At 40.8% G+C, this 16,674-nt stretch overlaps 1 protein-coding gene across 4 annotated transcripts in view; it reads right to left on the bottom strand.

Moving 5' to 3' along the window:
• Positions 1 to 16,674, bottom strand: part of TMEM266 (transmembrane protein 266) — an 86,477-nt gene that overhangs the window by 25,776 nt on the left and 44,027 nt on the right. For 3 of the 4 annotated variants that reach the window (XM_037394212.1, XM_037394211.1, XM_037394213.1), the window contains 3 exons: positions 12,459 to 12,532; positions 2,695 to 2,751; positions 879 to 1,017 (listed from right to left, as the gene is read on the bottom strand). The exons of the other annotated variant lie outside the window; for it this stretch is intronic. In XM_037394212.1, coding sequence (XP_037250109.1) covers positions 879 to 1,017; positions 2,695 to 2,751; positions 12,459 to 12,532 — 270 coding nt within the window. The remainder of the gene's footprint in view (positions 1 to 878; positions 1,018 to 2,694; positions 2,752 to 12,458; positions 12,533 to 16,674) is intronic. 4 annotated transcript variants of the gene reach the window in all.

Genomic DNA, 16,674 nt, shown 5'->3' with positions numbered 1-16,674 from the left:
ACTTGATCAGCAAGGCTGTTCAATGCATACTGCAATTCTTGTTGTTTTCTGAAACTACAGGAGATCCCGAACTTTTCTTGGACGCTTCAGTCGGAGAGCTTTCTTCAGCTCTGAATACAGAGCTTCCTGGGCATCTAAACCCAACATACCAACTTGATTCAGATCTTCCACATATGAGCAAAGTGACCATTTATTCCTTTTCCGCTTCTCTTCTCTGTAACCTGCAATGCCTGAAATCACTGAACACAAAGTAGAACAGTGAAGTCCTTGCTTCCAAGCACTGCCACCAGCTCTGCTCTCTGCAACCTCAACTTGCTGGGGCTTTATCATCTTCCCTGGTGCTTCCCTACAGAGATCTGTGCAAAACAATACCAATTCATGCTTCATTGCACACCAGCCCCGCAGAAAGCACCTTCAGCATGGAACCCCCATGGTGAGAAAATGCTCCTGGAATCTGACATAAAAATAGTATTACAGATGAAAACTTGGAAAAGAAAGCCCCAAGACAGAGTTAGCTGTATGGAAATAGAGAGGGTGCAGCAAAGATCAGGAAAGCAGATTGGAAGCAATTATTTTGCAGAATCAGGAAGCAGGTCAGGGCATTTGCTTTACAGGATAGGGGATGTGAAGATGTCTAACAGAAAACCAAACCGATCGATTATAAAGGCTCCTAGGTAACAGGAGATACACAGCCATGAACTTGAGACCTGCTCTCCTCCATGGGAGTCATAACTTTTCTGTTCAGTGCTTTTAAAATGTAAGAGGAATGAGAACGACAGAAACAGTGGTGGCAAAAGAAACTTTTTGTATTTTTAAAAAATCTTTTTTCCGATCCTGCCAGGTAATTCTGGGGAGTCATAAACTGTATCACCACTCACCATCAACGATCCTCTTCACCCTCCATATTCGTAGTGTGATAATAAGGCTGATAGCATCCCATGGGCTGCTGGGGCCATTAGCCACTGTTGAGGCCACCATTGGTGCCAAGGACAAGATTATGACAGCACCATCAAACACCTAAAGAGAAATCAGCTTTTTCAAACCCTTCCTAAAGACCGTAATGCTGCCATTCCTGCTTGGGGTCTTGAAGGGCTCCCACTTTGCCAAAAAGAAATGCAATTACAGTACATATTTGAAAGGGATCAAGCTACGGAAAGGCTGCATCCTTTTTAGGCAGCACAACAGAATTCCTTTGTGCATTTTATGAGGTGAGAAGAGATAAACTGTGGTGGAAGGGCAGGGAGAGAGAAAGGTATTTGGAAACACTGGCCAAAATCCCCAAGCAGAAGTGATAGCCTAAATGATATTACAGCCAAAGAGTTTTATTATCATTGGTATTTATTACCTGATTACTTGGCATTATGTCATCCCAAAAAAGGATACAGCCCCTGCCCATAGATCTTACTGTCTAAATGAAGAGATCAAGATGACAAGTAGAAAACGATGGAGCAAAGAGACTTGATGGCTCTTGGTCACGTCCTGACTGCACAATGTGTGTGGGAATGGCTGTGCATCAAGACAGAAAGACTCCCTGCTCTCACCTTTATTGAGCAGCTAGGTTTCCAAGGATTTTGACAACTGGGACTATTCAGAATGATTTGTATGACATTCGTTGCACTGGGATTAGATCAGAAAAGAATATTGTACAAAGTATTAGAAACGTGTGAGTAAATAAATTTCAGAGCAAACTGGCAATGGTGGTGTGCCTGCCCTACACTCACCTAGCAGGGTAGAAAAGAATAAATACCATGTTCTCACTCCTACTGAGACATTTCCCAGCTGCCAAAGACCATTGATTAATGGTTTGCATAAGGAAGTGGGACGGATTTTTATAAGCACCACACATTCAGAATTGTGCGTAACAATTTAGTGTGTTGAAAAGAAACACTTCTTACTGCCACCATTTCATGGGCAGTGAACAATATGACTCCATTTCAAATTACCAAAATGAATTATCAGAAATTGCTGCATTTAGTCTCACTAATGAGTCTCTGAATCAGTAATTTAAGTTTCACTTCAGTTTTTCTGAAAAACATGTTAAAAGGTTTACAACTTTAGTATTAAAATGTGTGAGCCTCTAGACCGAGAAAACCCATTTTTTTCTTCTGGTGCATCCTATGCAGTATTAATTTATCAGACCGGTATCAAGAAAGAGCTTTTAATTTTTCTGATCTCCAGATTTCTGTTAAGTTTAGGATTATGTGTTGCTTCTAACACATGTATTTCCTTATCTGCCTTTGCAACAGTATGCACATTCTACCTCATTTTTAATTTGAGGTACAAATTACAGTGTTTATCATAATTGATTTTAATTAAAAAAAAATTCACAACAAAATTGGGGGGTTTGCCAAACCACTATTTTTTATCAGAAAGTTTGTGTTGCTCATTATCCCAGGGTGGCAGTACCAACAGTCAGACTAGCACAACTCTAACAAAAGAGACACAAATAACAAAAATGCCACAATCCCTCCTTTCTTAAAATATTTCCAAATATTGCACTCTTCTCAGTGTCTCACATAGAGAGACGACATCATACAGCTATGTATACCTGCATGCAATGAGAAGAATGTGCATATTTATCAGAGTTAAAAGATACTGTATTGCATCAGGTCTACAACAAACTGCTACCCAAAGCAGTTTGAATATTCTTACTGTGTGTGTCTCAAAAACAGTACAAAGAGTAGGAGTGCTTACCTCTATTTTGTTTTCAATGTAATCCCATATGCCAAGGACCACAATCCTCAAAATAGTCTAGTAAAATAATTAGGGGGAAAAGAGACGATGAATGTTTTTGTAATTTTAGACAAACATTTAGTCTTTTATCTGTTTAGGGGATAATTTTTTGTCTTTATTTAAGCATTATGCATTTCTTCCGAATAATAGTAAGGATCTAGAAAAGCTACGCTTCTGTATTATAAATGCAGGTGTTGCTTTCCCACCACTATATTGACTCAGTGAAACTTCCATAAACAACTTTCCAGTTCAAATGTTCATCAGCCTTTCCATCCTCCTACAAATTCGCTTTTAGACTTGTCAGATTTAGATTACCCATCCCTCTCCACCCCACCCCCGACCCAAACCTATACAAGATCCACTGTGGGGCCCCCTCAATTGGAATGGGGGAAGATTCTCTTTTCTTGCCATCTTTGATATGCCAGTGCTTACTATTTTCTAAGAAAAGAGAGGAGGCACTGCCCTCTCTTGATACCTAAAGAAACTGACATTTCGTCAATCTGAAGAGCAGAGGCTCCTACTCTCTCCCTCTGGAGTACAGGGCTCTTGGCCTACTATGAAACCTCCCAGAAAGTCACAGGATAAGGGAGAAAAATATCTCTGTGATCTTCCTCTACAAAGTAAAACAGCTATACGTAGCGTCAGTAGCTAGAAAAGAGGAATAAGGAGCGAACACAGAATGAACCAATGGTGAATTCCCATTTAAAAATTCAACGGCATCTTTCCTACTGATTTTTAACTTGGCTTTCGGAAAATGCAATGCAAAAATAAAAATCAATCATCCAACTAATGACTGAAATTGAATTCACATAAAAGTGTAACTGGTAGGGACATCTTCTGCCAACAGCAACATCAAGGTCAGATTTTGACAAACTGTACAGGCACGAAAAGTCTAACTGCAGCTGCATGCCTTGCGAAAAAGATCAAAATGCTACTGTCTCCATCACAGAACAGTACTAATGACAGAGCTCAGCAGGCCTGTGTGTGGGGGGTGACCAGGCCAAGAATTGTGCAGAAAAAAGTTACTCTGATGAATATATGTATCTCTTCTTCATTACAAATACAAATATATTAAATCCCAACCAACTCTGAATTTATGCCAAACATATCAGCGCTAATTGCAGAACACCACTGGGTTTTTCGGTAGTGTTCCCATGCATGGTTCTGCCAACCCCCATGAGCCCAATTGCCTGACTTGGCCCAGGATGACTGTACCAAGTTCTGTCTTGGCCCAAACCTGGGTAACAGCACTTAATCCTGTTTCGCAGAGGGGGACATTGCTGTGGGAGATACGGTCCTTTCAGACCCCGGCCTCATACCATCAATGAGCAGGAAAGGGAACCAGCCAACGCTTACTCAGAAATGGCGTATGAGGAGCATTGGCCAAGTCTGGCTAAGAAAGGGAGTCACTAGCCAGAAAAGAAAGCACAGTGCTCTCCTTCCTCTACAAAAAATTACGAGACTTTACATAGACGCCAAGAACTGTTAATGCTGCTGGTCTGTGCTCCTAAAAAGAACATTTTACTTCCAAAGCATTTTACAAATGCAGTGTAGGAATAAAGCTCACAGCAATTTCCTTATTAACTTATATGTTCGACGTTTCTATGTGGAGGAAGAGGTACACAACAGCAGCTCCTCAAATCCCTCAACGACCCCAAATTCACCAGCATGATGTGATGTAAACACAACGTGTAAGTACACTTGCTGCTGTAAAACTAAGGCACTCCTGCAGCCTCAGCTCAGGCCTTGAGCAGAATACTTTCAGACAAAACCATCCCAGCTCCTCTGTAAGCACCTCCCTTGCTCCCCCGCTGAGAAGCTCCACAAAACTTAAGCACAAGTTACTGGTGAGCCTGTGAGTTCAGCTGTATCCGTTACCCTCAGGTCTGCCACAGCCAGTTCCACAGTGGCCAGACATTGGGAAATGTAGAAGAGGTGCCTTCATTAAAGCTTGGATGCTACCCTTCCTACAGCAATTCTGTTGACAGCATAGAGAAACCTGGCTCCTTCTACACCTAGGCAGCATTTATGAAGTGCTAGGTCAACTAACTAAATGATGGCTGAACACTCAACACCTTCACAGTAACTGAGGGTTAAAATCTTTTGACCTTTGGATAGGTGTGCACAAAGGTATTTTCACTGAAATAAGGTGTATCTGCACAAAGAGATTTGAAACACTGTCTCACAACCCTAAATATGATTTAACATGGGGCTGTTGAGGGAACATGAAAAAGGATTTTCCTTTCTACCTTTTTGAATTCCTCATCACAGTGTTTAAATCAGACTGTGCTGCTGTCATATTAATGGGTGTGAGCAGTTCCAGGGGCTGGAAGCTAGCACAAATGTTTCCATTTTCAGTCTGCTGGTGTGAATCAGCACAAGTCAGCAGTGACTGTGAGTCTACTCAGCAGACAATTTAATGCAGTAATGGTTGTTGGTGCTACCTCTGGAAGATAGGTCTCCTCTTCACAAAATACCTTGATGATTAGCATCTTTGCTCTCAGCTAGAGCAGACACACTGTGGGAAGGGGGAGTATAAGGGCAGAATGAACCCAGCTCCCCATCTGAGATGCACTCTTCAGAACAAACTAGGCACAGCTTGTTCTGTATGGAAGGTCTTAAAGATATGTATCAGCAATGTCACTCTTAACAAAAAAAGCCCACATCGTCACTGAAGTGACAAGACTGTCAGGCAGCTTTTCCTTGGTGCCCTGGGGAAAAGTACCATGACTTAGAAAGTCACAGACCGCATGCGTCTGGAGACACAGGTGCCATACACTTACTACTCACTGGCCAGTCTTCACTAGCAGCAACACCAAACTAGGTTTAGCTTCCTCTACTCTCCCTCTGTTCGTACAAAGCACAAGATAGATCCACTGCTGCTGCCATAACTCTTACCCAGAGGAGTCTGAACCAAGCAAACGCGGACTTCACCGAGCAAATCTCCCTGACTGTTCAATATCATACTTTGACTGAAATGAAAGCATTGGCATTACCTATAAACAACATCTTAGTACTTTCCCTAAACTATCAAAAATATATTTCAAACAAATACATATTGCATTTGATTGTGTACTTTCTCTGTACAGAACCTAAAAAATGAGAACCTGTAGCAGAATCTGAAAAAAACAGAGACAGAAATCAATAATCCAGGAAGCTTCCTATGTACATGTACCAAACCAAAAAATGCATATGAATTAGGAGAGAATTGCAAACTGTTCATCACAGACAAAATATAAACGTTAGTCACAACTCTACCATTTGTAGACTGTAGAATCTAGAAGAAATAGGGAAAAAATGGAGCAGCACTGCTGTTTCCTACTGATGTGCAGGCATTTTTCAGCACTGTAGCAAATGCACACATAGTTTTGCATTACACAGGCATTCTGCATTTTGGGACAGATAGATTTGAAAGCAAACGTTAAATATCAGTGGGAGTACTCTTCTGTTAAAGGCCACTGCCAGCTTGTTTTTTGTACTTGCAAAAAAATGCTTTAGCATTTCTTGACTAGAAGTCTTTCAATTAGAACGTCCTTAACATACAGATTTTTTGGTTGTATCAAAGGTTGTACCTTTTTTGTTTTATGAGAAAAGCTAAACTATAACATAAAAGTCTGTCCAGTGCACTAATAAAAGGGAAACGACTGAAGACTTCTGTTAACTTCTTTAACTCGCAGGAAATGCAAAGAGAAGTAAAATTTTAAACTGTTTTTCAGACAGAAATGTAATTTTGAAGTTGACAGTATCCCTTGGTGACAACACAGTTGTCTGACCTACATTAAGTGTCCTCTGTGAAGTTTATGAAGCACTGTGTGACACTGCAGGTTTTCTCTCTAAGGGAAACCTGGTCAAGTCCTTTGCTGAGCCACCTGTGTGAATTCCCACAATCTGTGCGAGCTGGCTACATTTGTCAGCTGACTGCAAATGTGCATTAGGTAATTTTAAATACTTTCTTGCTTGCAGTTAGTATGCAATTTTCTAGTCAGTGACTCACTGTGCCAAATTAGTCCATAGATTAAAGAGATCAAAAGCAGGCAGCACAGGAGGTGAAGCAGGCCCACCAGGTTTAGCTAACAGCAAAGAGAGCAACTCAGCACTTGAAGATGGAGTAGTGGTAGCACACGAGACAGGAGGAGGGAGTGGGGTGGAAGAGGTGTCTTTAGAAGAGCCCTTCTTCCTTCCACTGCTACAAAACCAATCTATCTGTTACAGAGTATCTTTAACTCTGACTTGTACAGAAACTCTGAAGATTAAGCTTCTGCCTTTCGGATATACCTTGTAAAGATAAAGTATTTATTGAAATCTTTCCCAGAAAGAACACCTTGTACCCAAACTGTAATATATAACCTCACTGGTTTGGGTCACTCCACAGAGGCCTTAGCTCATTCCCTCCTTCAAAGAATCTCCTCTCGCTATCTTCTGGTGCACCCATCCTGAGACCCTGCATTGGCTGTTCTGGCACACGCTACCCCCAGCCCACCAGCGCACGGAAGAACTTATCAGCATCTTTAAACTGAGATCTCCTGTTTCCAGTGCATAGGCATCCTCCTCACGTGGTTCCTCTTCCGTCAAGCTCTCAAAGGCAACACGTAACTACTGACCTTACTCCGCATATTGCCCAGTACAAAACGCTCCCTGTGTACTGTGCTCTGTAACTGCTGTGGCTCTATTAGCACATGTGGTCACAGAGAAATAATTAACTGCAAAAGCGTGGTGACACCCACAGACATGAACACAGTATATTCTTTATGCTTTTTCACTGACTACAGCTAATACTACCCTAATAGGATACAGGATCCAAATGCATAAACACTGCAGGTCTATGTGTTCTTCCATTCTCCCGTAATACCTGTTCTTAGGATATGGAAAAAAATTATTAATTTTAAACTGACAACTCTGGATGGATTAGAAAGGGCTTTTCGGGAACAGGAACAGCTTACTAGAGACACAGTGCACTACCATAAGGTAAATGCAGATTGGATAGAGAACTGTTCTTAAAAACCCTGCATCAGACGTTCCCTCCGGGCCCGATTACACTAGCACCAATTCCTGTCTTTGAAGTGCACCACGTAAAAGGTGCTGGACTGTCACTGTCAAGAGATGAAAGCACAGATGAAGCACGGACAGAGCACACCATATAGGTCAGGTATATTCTTGGAAATGACACTGGCAGACTGGCATTTCAGGAAGGTGTCTAGCTAAATTCCTAGACTTCCACAAAACCATTTTCCTTGGTAACTCCTTTTTTGTGAAGCAAGAAAAATTATTAGAAAAGAATTTGCACAGTATATTAAATATTTATTTTTTACACACCGGCAAAGAAGGAAGTTTAAATTAACCTTTATAAATCAGTATATAAAATCCGTACCTTTGTTTCTAGATCCCCCAATCAACCCCCTTAAAAATCAAAACATACACAGCCAGCAATGCAGTGCATTTATGCACCATGAGAAAAGTTGTGTGCACATTGAATGAAAGTAAATATCCACAAAAGAAGCCATAGCTTATGGAAGACTTATAGAATTAATAGAAGATTATGATCTTTCTGCTTAGCTGTTTAAAGCTCAGAAAAAAATGTAACAAAAAAACCCATAACTGATTTCTCTAATATAAAATTATTAATTTGTTACGAAAAATCTATATGAGAAAGGCAGTATTTTCTCTGTCATTTGGGATGTTTTTCTTTTGTAACAGAACCTTAGTAGTAGGCTCTTCCTTAGCAAGTTGTGTTCCTTCCAAGGACTGCTTTTAACAAGGAGTAAAGTGTCAAACTACTACAAATACTTCCTTTAAACACATAGGATGAGGAAAACCTTGGGTTGGTTTTTTTTCCCCTGAAAGCGAAAATCTAAAATGCGCTTGTGAGCCATAGCTAACGAAACAAATTCTTTATCAGCTAGGACTCCAGACTTACTCTACTCAATTTGAGAAATTATTTCTTGGACGCAGATGCAGGAAAAAAGTTGCAATTCCGTGACTGCCTAACTTTTAAGCACATCAGAAGACTTGGTTACTCCCAGGGAAACACTCAAGTGCTGAAAGCTAGCAGAATGCCTGAGTGCTTGGCTGACTGAAGCACATACAGAGCAATGCAAACAACTAATATCAAAGAACTCAATCCTTGCACGCAAACAGTCTCATCAGTCTTAGTGGAAAAGAAGAACTGAACAACAGCTACAGAATCAAATATTTGTGGCAATGTGATAAGACTATTAAAATACAAGCAAACTCCAATCCACTTACCAAAACACTGTGACATTCCCCATCTTCCTTTTCTCAGCCAACTATTACCAAGGCTGAATTTGCCCTCTTGATAGGGTGTAACCCCGGCCTTGCCTTGCTGTTGGTACTGGTGTTTCCCCCCCAGTGTCTTTCTCTTCTCTTCTGTCTTAACATCTGGGTAACATTTGGTGCACAGACAAATCATAGTGATGTATGTAAACAGAGACAAACATACACAATCAACACCACTAGTAAATCCTGTTCTAATTGTTTGAAAAAAAGCAAAAAACTGATGTGCACTTCACTTGAATAAGGAACATTTTAACATTGGAAAGTCACAGACAGTGACAGAGAATATAAAATTAACAGAGTGCAATAAATTCCTTTAAGGCTTGTGGCTATAACACAAGCATAGAAAGAGCAGAAAGATGTTGTGACAGTAGCTACTTAATTTTGTTGGCAGCTGTTCTGTTAACATTTGCCAGCTGCTGGCATGTTTGTCCCCTCCATTTTAACCAAGCAGAAAGCCAGTGCTTGTTTAACTCCAACATGATAGGATTGTAATTATTTGCGATTACCTTTCTAGCAGCAGCTTTTAATCAGTCATATTTTTCTAAAACATTCAGATTTTGTGCTGAAAGTTTCCTGGTTTTTAAGTAGTCTTTCACAACTTTGTATTATTTGCTCTCTAATTCTGAGTTGAGGCCTTTCTAAAGAATTGTGTGTCTACATTTACAACTAATGGGAAGCAAACTACAGAATAAACAAACATCCAAGCTTAGGACATGATACTTGCTATGGAAACAACCCTTTCTGAACACCAGAAACCTTGAATCCTTGCTTGCAGGAAAAAGGCACTGACTGAAGGACTAATCAATCCTCAGCAGTTGCCTGTTATATCCAAGCAAACAAATTAAGCCTACTCATCTCTGGAAAATCATCCCAGCATGGATAGTCACAGACTGCAAAATCTCACTATTAACACACAATCTTCTCAACAAGTAATTCCAAACAAAGACAGCTGACTCATGGTATTGTGAATCAGAGGGCAAAAAATCCCCTGAAGGCACAAGAACAGTAAATAAAATTAAGATGGATGAAAAAAAAATTATCCATGCGATCCGCAGTTTTCGCAATAGTTCATAAGCTCTTGAAGAAAATCAAAAGTTTTGATTTGGATGAGAAAAAAATAAACCCTCTGTTTTTCCTTTGATGAGATGCATTTCAATGCAACCAGAAGTGCTGTTGCTCATTAACCTGGCACAAGGCCAGCCCCAGCAATCGCAGTAGGCAAGGTACCTTCATTGTCTTCCAGACCTGTGGTCTTTGAAGCACATCCAGTTGCTCTGTGGAGCCACCTCTGTTACTTGAACCCAGCCAAAGACTGAGCTGCCAAATGAACCAATACTCCAAAATCTACCCTCCTCCGTGCACTTTCCGTGGCTGCCTTGTGGCCTCATTCTTCTTCGGTATAAATTCAAACCATAACTGAATAGGCAAAGGAAGGTACTTTGGAAGATAGAAACAGATAACGAAGTGAGTGGTAAGAGGTTTATAAAAAATGAGAACAGCAAGCAGACAAGGAAAAGTAGTTCCAAATACCTAATACAGAGAGAAGGAGAAAAGCCAGCACAGATCCTAAATGAGGATGATGAGTCAGGCAACCACTTCTGGCTCTGTGAAGTATTCCTGTTATTGTTTTCCTGCAAAACACTTCTGAACCAGTTCATCCACTTAAGGGGGTACTCTGTCTCAGCAGAACTGAAACAACTGATTTTTTCCTTGAGACAGGTGATTACTGGCCTGGAGGATCTGTCTGCACTGCCACAACCAACCACTATCAGCATAAGAACTGAACTACGGAAGGGATACAGGAGCAAGGTACTGTATCAGGGTTTGAGAAGAGTGGTTGGTGGTACAAGTGAATGAAAACAGAACTTGAGACTACACCCCAGTAGAAGGGAACTGCAGACCACAGAAGTTTTTAGTGAAACAAGCTCCAGAAAGTGATGAAGATCAGGTGAGCATCCATGTGCAGCCATGCTGCTAGTAGCAGAGTTACAAACTGATCCTGTTGGGAAGCTCAGGATTACCACGAGCCCCAGAGTGCTAATCCCCACTGAAGATAGGTTCTGGGGGAGAGGGGGAAGTATTTTTTTACATGGAATGGACTCCATCTAACAAACTTGAGTCTTTGAGAATTAGGATGTGCAATTCACAAAGGAAAGAGTCTGCAAGTTTTTTTAATTGTTTAAAGATATTTTTTTTCAGTTGGTTTACATGAATCCTACAACCCACACTGTCAAAGGATGGGGGTGGTAATCACATCTATTTGTGCAACTGCAGCACCAGAAGGCTAGGATGCAAAGCAGCCTTGAGACCCCTGTCTGTTACAAAGGAATCCTCTCAGAAGGTGCCCACTGATGGTCTGGCAACACCAGCTAGAAAAATCCATGTTATGAGTAGAAATACAAAGTAATATACATAAAAAAATGTATTTCATCAATAGAACCATGGAAAAAAGCAGGTATATAATACCGTGAGTATGAATTCAACACAAGTGATCTATCAAATCATTTGCAGATATCACAGCTCCTTGGTTTTTGGTGGGTTGGTTTGGGGTCGTTTTGGTTGGTTGGTTTTTTAACCTTCACCTACATTTACCACAGAGTGAAGACTAACATCTGTTCGGATGATAATATTTTCTCCCATGAAACTAGAAAAAATATTTAAAAATATTTAAGTCCAAGCTATCTTCCAACTTAACAAAATGTGTTTTTTTCTGACAAGTAATACACCATGACCTGAAAAAATAGCCTTAAAAATAATTTTGGGATTTTCAGGAGTAGTATAGATGTCTCAATATCAATGACTTCTTTTTGGAATAAAGCTGAAAACTGTAACGTATTATCCCAATTTGGTCATTTGTTATATCATGATTACAGCCTTTTCCAATGCATGCATTCATTCAAAGTTTTGCAAAGAAATTCACCATTTGTTTCATTCTCTTACTGTATCTACTAGAACATCTACACTACCTACATGAACTGTGACAGGCGATAACTTCATTCTTAAACACATCTTTTTGCAAAAAAGCTCTGTGGATCTTTAATCCTGAATAATATATCTTATTCCTATCCCTTATACCCAGTGACACTAAAAAGATTTCTGTGAGAACAAATGGATGAAACTAGTCCTGTCCTGCACCTGTAGTGAGTCGGAGATGATTATTTTTTTGTAGTTTTCAAATTACAATTTGCAAGATAGTATCTTCCATGTTTCCTTACCAATTCTAGGCAACTGACAAAGAGTGCTAATCTGTTTTGTGTGTTACTTTGTTTGCTGTGTAGGAGTGGCAACTGTTGGCTTGGTGGTTTTTTTCCTTAAAGTACTCTGTGCTACATTTACTCACAGTCAAATTACTGTTAAACTCTTACTAATTCCAGTGACAGCATAAAAATACTTTGCAGTTCTGTATGTGGTGAAAGACTGATTATACATACCTCCGAAAAGAAAACAGACAGGATGACTAGGCTGATCCAGTGAATTATTCCTGCAAACTGTGATGCACTTGAAACTGCAATTAACACAATACAACGAAGCATCATTATAGTAGCAGAAAGCAACTTCGGTTTAATATAATTAGTACTGCTACAACTTAGATACGGGTAAAACTTCCTTTCTTACATTTTGTAATGGAAGTACCAGAAAAAGGATGGGATGTAAAGGGACATGAAACTCCAGCCCTGTCAGCTGCTCACCCTAATTCAGGCCAACATGTTAGCAGCCACAGCAGCTGTTCATTGGAGCTCTTACAGATAGGACTGCTGGTAAGCAATAACATACACGTTTTAGGTCTTTGATGCTCTGTCACTGCTCCGTGCTCTCATTCCATGCACTGCCTTAGTCCAAGATGTGTGACTAAATCCAGTATACCTAAAAGTCCAGAGTTAGAATTCTGTAAGGAGACAGAATGCTCTACTATCCCCACATTGTTCCTTGTATTCAGTCTTTGACAACTCAGCTCAGAAGATTGCTAATTGTCTGGAATGGGTACTTAAAAAACAGTGCTCAAACTGGGCTTCCAAATACATTTCTATCATCTAAATAAATAAATAGGGTGACTTTTGTACAGCTTTCCGGACATGGCATGAACAGCTCTGACTAGCTCAGCACCCCATTCCCCTCAGAGTCAAGTTTGACTCCAGGAAAACCACAGCAAGAGAAGCAACAGAAAGAATCAATGTAATTGTTAACTGTTAATAATATCAAATCTTAATGCCTTAATTTTAAGGAGCTTGTGAAATACCAGCAATTCTAATCTGTACAGCAAACGTGACTGGTTTTGTGCAGCGTTTCAGGAAACGTGGCTGTCACAGGGACAGGTTTATGTTTAAAGAAGTTTCTACGAGAACACTCAAAAAAGCTACACTAAACAAAATAAAATTCCAGTTTAAGTAAATGGTTAATTCATAATTTCCTTTGTAAGCGCTCTTTTTCAGAAAGACAGTGACCATTAAAGTTAGTTATGTTCACTTCATTGCAAACTCCTCCACAAAAATAAGTCTGTAAAGGGCAAGTTAAAATACTGGTTTATGAAACTCTGGATTCTACATACTAATTTCCCATATAGGTACTCTTTACGCATGCAAAATGTTGAGGTAGTTATTCCACTTTCAAAGTGAAATGACTTTCAACAAAAGTCCTTTCAGGAACTGACTGGCAGGAATGCTCAGGAAAACTTCCCTGCATTCATTAAAAGTATGGTTTTACAGAGTACTTAAGCCTTGTACAGGCACTCACTGGCATTAAATCAGCCTTTCCTTCGATACAATTTATTTTGCTTATAAGTTAAATGAAATAAACCGAGGCAAATTTGCTGCAAGACTGCATAAGAGGCCCTATGATATATGGGTTGTCTTCATGTTCTTAAATCAATCTCTTGAAATCTGGAGGACTCCTTTAACAAGTAAGTTCATCTGAAATTCTGTGATCAAAGTTCCCTTCACTTCTGACAAAAACAGGAAGCTGAAAGGGTCCTGTATCTGAACTGCTGGTAACTCCTGCTCTGAAGGTCACATGCTTTCAAGTTTGAAATAAGGGAATGAAGAGAAAAGATTCTGTCTTTACTACAGGGCATTTGTGAGTCAACCATCCCTACAGAAGCCATCAAAATAGTCTATGCAGTCTTGCAGTTTTGAAGAATTACTGTGTAACAGCAAAGTTTAAGGCAATCAATATGTGCATAGAGGTGCAAGACTGGCAGAATTAAAGTCTCAAGAACATACAGGGCATGCACTAAATAAAGCATCTTATTTTAAAATTAAAACTGTTTAAAACGGGAAGGGATGTAGGAAGACATTAGGACACAAAGAAAACTGTTAGTATGGGCTGCCACTGGAACTGTCACAGCTGAGGCTCATCTGGTGCTTGATGAAAGAGGGTTTGCTGTGGTGCAGCAGAAGAGCCACTTAAAGATGAAACAACTGGGCAAAAAAGAATATATTTAACTTTCCCAAGACACTGTCGTTAAAGGGTGGCATAAAGAACAAGAAAAGGAAACCGTTTGCAGGCAGTTTCCAAACCGCTGCCGACTGACATGCAGGGCTCTTGCTGCCCCCTAGCGGACCGGAGCGATACAGCAGCCGGGGGGGGGGGAAATCGGTGTCGCCCGGCGCACCAGCTGTGGCAGTGCTGGGTGCGCTGCCGGACGGCGCGCCATCCAATTGCCAGGAAAACAGTAAATTTGAAAAATCCTTCCAAGCAGGAAGCTTTTGTACAACAGCTGAATCGCTAGCCCATACACTGAATCTGGGTATTTCCCTCCTCCAAAATACTCCTTTTCAAAACTGCCGTGAAAAGCTACAAAAATGGGAGCAGGCTCTTCTCCAAGAGGTGCTCCTCCCTGCTCTGCGGTGGTCCACATACATCATTGGGATTCAGTTTGAGAGAAAGCACCTAAGCTAGGCAGCTTCCACTTTTATCTGGAACAGAATTGCACATTTGTTGAACTTGTAAACTTTTTTCCCCCCAAATTTTTAACCTAAAAGCCCAAAAGTTTTGCTTTATTTCACATTTCGCTTGTCTGTTGCTACAGGGAAGAAACAAATCAAATCCAGATGCTTTTTAGTTGTGAAGAAGCTGGTTCAGTATAAAATGCTGAGCACAGCCAATGTCAACACACCTCCTGCCCCTCTCCCTCACTTTCATCTCCTCTCAAAATGTATATCCAGGAGAGGAGGGATGAAGAATACATCCTAACTGTCCTGGGTTTGGCTGGGATGGAGTTAACTTTCTTCTTAGTAGCTGGTGCAGGGCTGTGTTTTGGCTCTGATGGAAGACCAGTGTTGATAACCACTGATGTTGTTAGCTGTTGCTGGGTGATGTTTATACTCAGTCAAGGATTTTTTGGTTTCTTGGGCTTTGCCAGCGAGAGGGCTGGAGGGGCGCAGGAAACTGGGAGGGGACACAGCCAGGGCAGGTGACCTGAACCAGCCAAAGAGGTATTCCATACCATGGGATGTCATGCTTGGTATATAAACTTGGAGGGTTAGCTGGGGGGTGGGGGGGCTGGGTAGGGGGTTGCTGCTAAGGGACTGGCTGGGCATCAGTCAGCAGTTGTGCTGTGCATCACTTGTTTTCCTTTGTCCCTTTTCCCTTGGATTTTATCTTTTTCCCCACCTTTTCATTGTAACTATTACTATTATTGTTGTTATTCTTAAATTTTGTAATTGTTTTAATTACTAGATTGTTCTTATCTCAACCCTCAAGTTTTACATTCTCTTTCCAATTCTCCTCCCCACCCCTCCAGGTCAGGGAGAGTAAGCAGGCAGCTGCGTGGTGCTCTGTGATCAGCTGGGGTTAAACCACAATGCTGACAAACCCTGAGTGGCCATTACAGAAGCTCATCCTATCAGTGCTTGCTTTCGGTGGATGTTGTTCTTGATGATTTCCTGGCAGGTACAAACTATACTGCTTCTGCAAGGAGCAGAGAGCAGACTGTCACTGCGCCATTTGGGCAAGCCCTGAACCCACTCTTACTGAGGCATTGCTGCACTGCCTTGTGCGCTTCCTTTGCACAGCTATGCATGTACTCACACAGGGCCCCGATCTAGCAATCAAATGACCAGGAGCAGAACTTTTCACCTTCACAGTTTTCCAGAAGGCCTGATGCCTTTTACAGACACACCTGCTGTAGTTGGTTGCAGAAGAAAGGCAATACTAAGATAGTTTCCTGACTTGCTTTCCCCCAAAACTACTGAACACAAGGAAGGGACACAGCATGGTCTGTATTTCTGAGGAGTGGGGATTGGAACCTGCCATGATCTTTTTTTTTTTTAAATGAGGTGCAAGTGGCTTAATACATATCTATTTCTGCATTTGCAAAACATCACAAGATACTGAGATGTTATTTCATTAATGCGTGTGAAGAGCTTTAAAGATAGAACTAAAAAAGCTGACTATAGGACAGAGACCTGTAATAAAAGATCTGTTATATGTCTGCTGCTTTCGGGGGTTTCTAATTCCAGCATGAATATGCTTTGTGCTAAAATACACTAAAAGATCTCTGTCCTTTTCATGTCTGTGACCTACAACATTTGCAAATATGGTCTCCATCACTGATACTGACAGTTTGCTGTATGGGACAAGTGCACAGTGCAAGCAAAGACTGCCCTAAAAGTATGAGAGGAAAATCATGCTCTCAAAATGTCACAGCCA

The sequence above is a fragment of the Falco rusticolus genome, chromosome 7 (genome assembly GCF_015220075.1).
Source record: "Falco rusticolus isolate bFalRus1 chromosome 7, bFalRus1.pri, whole genome shotgun sequence".
NCBI lineage: Eukaryota > Metazoa > Chordata > Aves > Falconiformes > Falconidae > Falco > Falco rusticolus.
Note: the sequence above shows the minus strand (reverse complement) of the source record. Positions and strands in the feature narration are given on the sequence as shown.